The sequence below is a fragment of the Hyposmocoma kahamanoa genome, unplaced genomic scaffold, assembly GCF_003589595.1.
Source record: "Hyposmocoma kahamanoa isolate Upper Pololo Valley unplaced genomic scaffold, ASM358959v1 97210, whole genome shotgun sequence".
Taxonomy (NCBI): domain Eukaryota; kingdom Metazoa; phylum Arthropoda; class Insecta; order Lepidoptera; family Cosmopterigidae; genus Hyposmocoma; species Hyposmocoma kahamanoa.
Genome location: NW_020655334.1, coordinates 5,362 through 10,057, shown reverse-complemented (window position 1 = coordinate 10,057; position 4,696 = coordinate 5,362). Strand labels below are relative to the sequence as shown.

The 4,696-nt window shown below is 35.5% G+C and overlaps 1 protein-coding gene across 1 annotated transcript; it reads left to right on the top strand.

Annotated features, from left to right (window-relative positions):
• The first annotated feature begins 305 nt into the window (after positions 1-305).
• Positions 306-4,181, top strand: LOC113238657 (trimethyllysine dioxygenase, mitochondrial-like). Its single transcript, XM_026475492.1, has 3 exons — positions 306-469; positions 1,416-1,528; positions 3,915-4,181. The coding sequence occupies exons 1-3, from the start codon at positions 402-404 to the stop codon at positions 4,169-4,171; spliced, it is 438 nt and encodes a 145-aa protein (XP_026331277.1). The 5' UTR covers positions 306-401; the 3' UTR covers positions 4,172-4,181.
• The last annotated feature ends 515 nt before the right edge of the window (positions 4,182-4,696 follow it).

The following is a 4,696-nucleotide window of genomic DNA, read 5'->3' as shown; positions in this document are numbered from 1 at the left end:
TCCCTATCTACGCTAAAAGTTTGGAAACCTCTGGCTTATGGCATGTCAAATAAAGACAGAGATAGAGCATATAACTTAGTATTAGATAGTTGCGGTGGTAGGTAAAAAGTAAAAGTAAAAGCTCCTTGTGAAAAAGGCCGATACCGAGTTGCGGTTTTGAGGGTACGAGTGGTGGTGAAATTACGGGCACATGGGACTTGTCAACTTATGTCTCAGGGTGAGAGTCCCTCAAGTTTTTGCGATTTAAAGTTTTGAGTGGCAATACTGCTGTTATGGACAGGAGTGTCGCTTACCACCAGGCCCGCGACTTGTTCGTGCCACACGAGTTTGAAATACTAATTCGTAAAAAGTACATTGTCAATTTTACAGAAATTCAGGATGTTCTTGCCTTCGAACATGCGATGGAAGTAAAGTTTGCTGACGGCAAATCAATAACGTTTGAGGATTGCTGGCTTCGGGATCATTGTAGGTAAGAAAACTGTTGAAGGATATTGCACCATATTCGTAATTACCTTAGGTACTGTAGCAGTATCTTTTGCTGCCAAGCAGTGATATGAGCATTACAGAGTTCTGTTGTTTGTGATAGATGGGGAGTCCTGTGCTCAGCAAAGGGACAAAAAAAGCTTATAAAAATGTAATATACTATTCTAATGCAAACCACACTATTCTGAACCATTGTCCTGTAAAGAGTCCAAAACGTTGGTTTGTTTGAAAAAAACAAATATATCATCAGATCAGAAAAAAAATCTTCCAACATTTAATTTTAATCGCCTCGCTGGCCAAACGATTACCATGCTGAACTGCCACGCAGAGGTCCCGGGTTTGATTCCCGGGCCGGGAGAAATATTTGTATGGCCTATATTTATTTATCTGGTGTGCTTGGGTGTAATTTGTGGTTGTCTACCTATGTGTGTGTCTATGACATCCGCGATACAGGGTTTCCCTAGTGCGGGGCTATGAGTGTGCGTCGTCGTTGTTAGTAATTACTATTCCTGCATTGACTTACAAATAAATGGACGACGGGTCTAATACAAAAACCACGAAAAAAATGTCCCAAGCCAACCTATTCGAAATTTAAATTGTAATGTCATCGCAGTATCGCGCTGTCAGTAGAACAAATGAAGACTAAAGCGGAGTTTGGCGCTTTGTATACGATTTTAGCGCCTTACAAGTGCGGACACTTTTTAGCGCGGACCCGACGTCCATTGTAAGTCAATGTATTCCTGTCAATAATTATTTTTACTAGGTTCAAAGTTTCTCAAAATCTATACAAGTAATTCTATTGTTATGAAAAATGAGTATAACGTTTTTGTATGGAAACGTAGTGGAAATCAAAATCCAACAACGCGTCCTTGATATTTCATTATATCGCATGTGTCCTTGGTTCTGAAGTCCTAATCATCGCCATGTTACAGGTGTTCCAGCTGCTACCACGCTGCAACGTTCCAGAGAGCTAAGCATATACTAGATATCCCAGAAGTTTTTATATTCGAAGTTCAATTTGAGAAAACACACATTCTTATTACTTGTAAGTACCAATTAGCAGTATCCTTGCGGAAGAGTTCACTCAGGGAGATGCTGCCACCGTACCTATGACTTATATTTTGGGTTTGAAGGGTAAGGACTGGTGAAATTGCGGGTGCATTTGACGTTTCAACTTGTCAAAGGGTGACGGTAGCTATGCCAGTGCACCTCAGATCACAGACATTACAACTGTTATGGACAGGCGTGTTGCTTACCACCAGATGCACGACTTGTTCGTCCCATCACTTGACACAAAAAAAAACCTGCCAATCACAGTCACGTGCCTATGTGACTACGAGTAATTTGCTTTCTAAGTCATTAACAATTAGTGTAATTTGAAAAGAATTTTCTTAAGTAGTATTATAGTACATTATCGTTTGAATAGAAAATTAATGTATACGGGGTGACTTTTTAATCACCCTTCAATTCTTTTCAGGCTAAACGTATAAATATTCTAAACCTCTTCAAAAATAGGGTACGTCTTTTTATAATTAGATAATTTTTCTAAAGGAATTACCAAACAGCGTGGTCAATGAGTCAATAGTATCGAGGAATAACCGTTTAGGCTAGCTCTGGACAAAGAAAGATAGAAAACTGACTGTCTACCTTTAATAACGAATAGAATACTAGAATTTACCGTACCTTGTTGTTGACGTCGTAGGCCGAGACTGCCGGTGGAGATTGAAGAAGAAATTTCGGTTTTTTTGAAAAAAGGCTAGAGCGATCACATGAGATGCAGCACGATGGTTCGGCATAAATGAATACACAACATTACTAAGTAGTATTGTACTATAGTCCATTTCACACGGAGGTACTGTGGCATTTTAAATTTTCAAGTTGCATGCGTACTATTTTAAACTAATCTCTCAACCTAGGTTACAAAAAAATAAAATAGTAAATTTGTTATAATAGACAAAAAACAGGCAATATTTGTTGCAATTGTAATTTTAAGTAAAAATTACAGTATATTAATTACGTAGATACAAAACGAAATCATAAAGATAAAAATAAATAACCCAACTACTTGACGTGTACAATGGAATATTTCGTCTGTTTAAAGGTAAAACCACATAAATGACATTTTAAACAAAAAAAATTAATTTATATAGCTGCTATGGTATGGGAAAATCACTACCTTTCTGCACGTGAAACTCAATAACAAAAAGTTATAAACTCAATAAGAGTCTTATCCGCAGGAAGATAATAAGATAATTTGGAGACTTTTTGCGGAAAATGTCCTTGTTTAGTTTTACCTTTAAGCTGACGATTTATCTATTGAGATTTACACCATAGAATCGATAAATCGAATTGGCTATTAGTGTAACTCGCGTAAATAGGAGTGCATAAACCTTGTATGCGGGTCGTTTTCTTTTGTTTTGAGCTTTGCTTGGTGTTTTTGGAGTAATTGTTCAAAATTGGATTCTAAGCTGTCGATTTTTTGCTTTGTTGTTCATTTTTTGTTCAGTTGTTATTGATTTATATTTATTGATTGTGTAGTTTTTTGGCCACTTAATAACATAATAAATGAATCCTTATATTGTTTATTATTTGTTCTTAAATTATTGTCTCTAAATTGATTTTCTCTTCGTTACAAATTCTATCGATTTAAATCGATTTTTTTCGTTCGTATACATCATACATTTCTAGAAACTTCAAATCTCAAACGTCACCGTGCCCATGCTATGTGAAATGAACTATAAATAGCACATTACATTTTTACAACAGAATATTGTTTATTGCAACCATGGTATAAATACAGTTGTTACAAGGAATTAATATTTAGTAGAATATTACTTATTCCTACACACTGTCATCCATTCGTTCGTTCAAGAGAAGATATTTTAAGGCTCATATTGCTTCAGGACTGAGCCAGTTTAATTAAGCTAGTTGTCACTTTTTCGTTCCATTTTTTTAAACTGATACCGTATTACAATTTTTTAGCGTGTTTCACGTTTGTCTTCGTCGCCCAAAAAAAGGATTTACATGGTGCCGACGAAAAACTCTAGAAGCTTATTCTATATTTAAAATGAACAACATTTATTATTCACCTTTATAAATAGAGAATAACACAACCCTCTTTCAATTTTACGGTCCGAAGCCTGTAAAAGTATGAAGGGAAAATTTGCAAATTATGTTTATCAATGAATTAACGGAAGCCGGCGGGGGCGCGGAAGGTGCGGGACCTGTATTGCAACACCACAAAACACAAAACGTTTGTACGTTTTCGATAACTTTTGACTTTTTAGATAACTTTGTGGTGCTGCTGTGATAAAAAGTTCTATTTTTTTTACCAAAGATATTTATATTATATTAAAATTTAGACTGTGATTAAAAAGTCAACCTGTATATTTCTAATAGTAATATAATTGAATACTGCTGTTACGTTTCAGGGGAAGACGATCACCGGTCAGTTTTTCAAGCAGACTTTTTAATAGAGTGCGATTTCAATACTTGGACAGAGAACCGTCGTCTTAAGCCTGTTCTATGGAGTGGAAACACAGTTGCGGAGAAGGTGGCCAGACTTGATATTGACAAGTTTTTGAATTCTGTGGATGGTGCCAAAAGCGTATTTAAATCGCTATTGGATTATGGGATAGCTTTTATTGAAGGAGTGAGTATAAAAAATATAACGACATGCAATAGTTAGCCTATAACCGCTCACGCGATCCGCTCCTCCTACCGCAAAATGGCGGCTATTTGGTTTCGCAAATTAGCAAAATTAGCAAAAAAGCATTCAGTTTAAATACAAGTTTTTATAAATAAAAATTATTATTCTGCATTGCTAAATAAATACCCTCCGTACTTCCAAAAACATATCAAATAAAATGCAGTAATACACCGCAAATCCTGCACTTAAAAAGCACTAATGAAATTTTTGGTGTACTTGGATAAATATGATAATATTCCGTTTGAGTGGTTCTAACGTTTACCATGAAATTACTCCTTAAAGTATAGTTTATAAACATTTATATTCAGGGTAAACTTAAAAAACGCTACTTACGGTATGTTTTCAATAAATAAACACCGAAATCACCAGCCCAAACAATAACACACACGATTGTCGTGACGTATTTTTGAAGCTGTTTATTATTTTTTAAATGACAGACCCAGGCATTAAAAACTTTATGGTTTGCTAGAGTAGTTACCGAAATAGCAATTAATATTAGTTCTT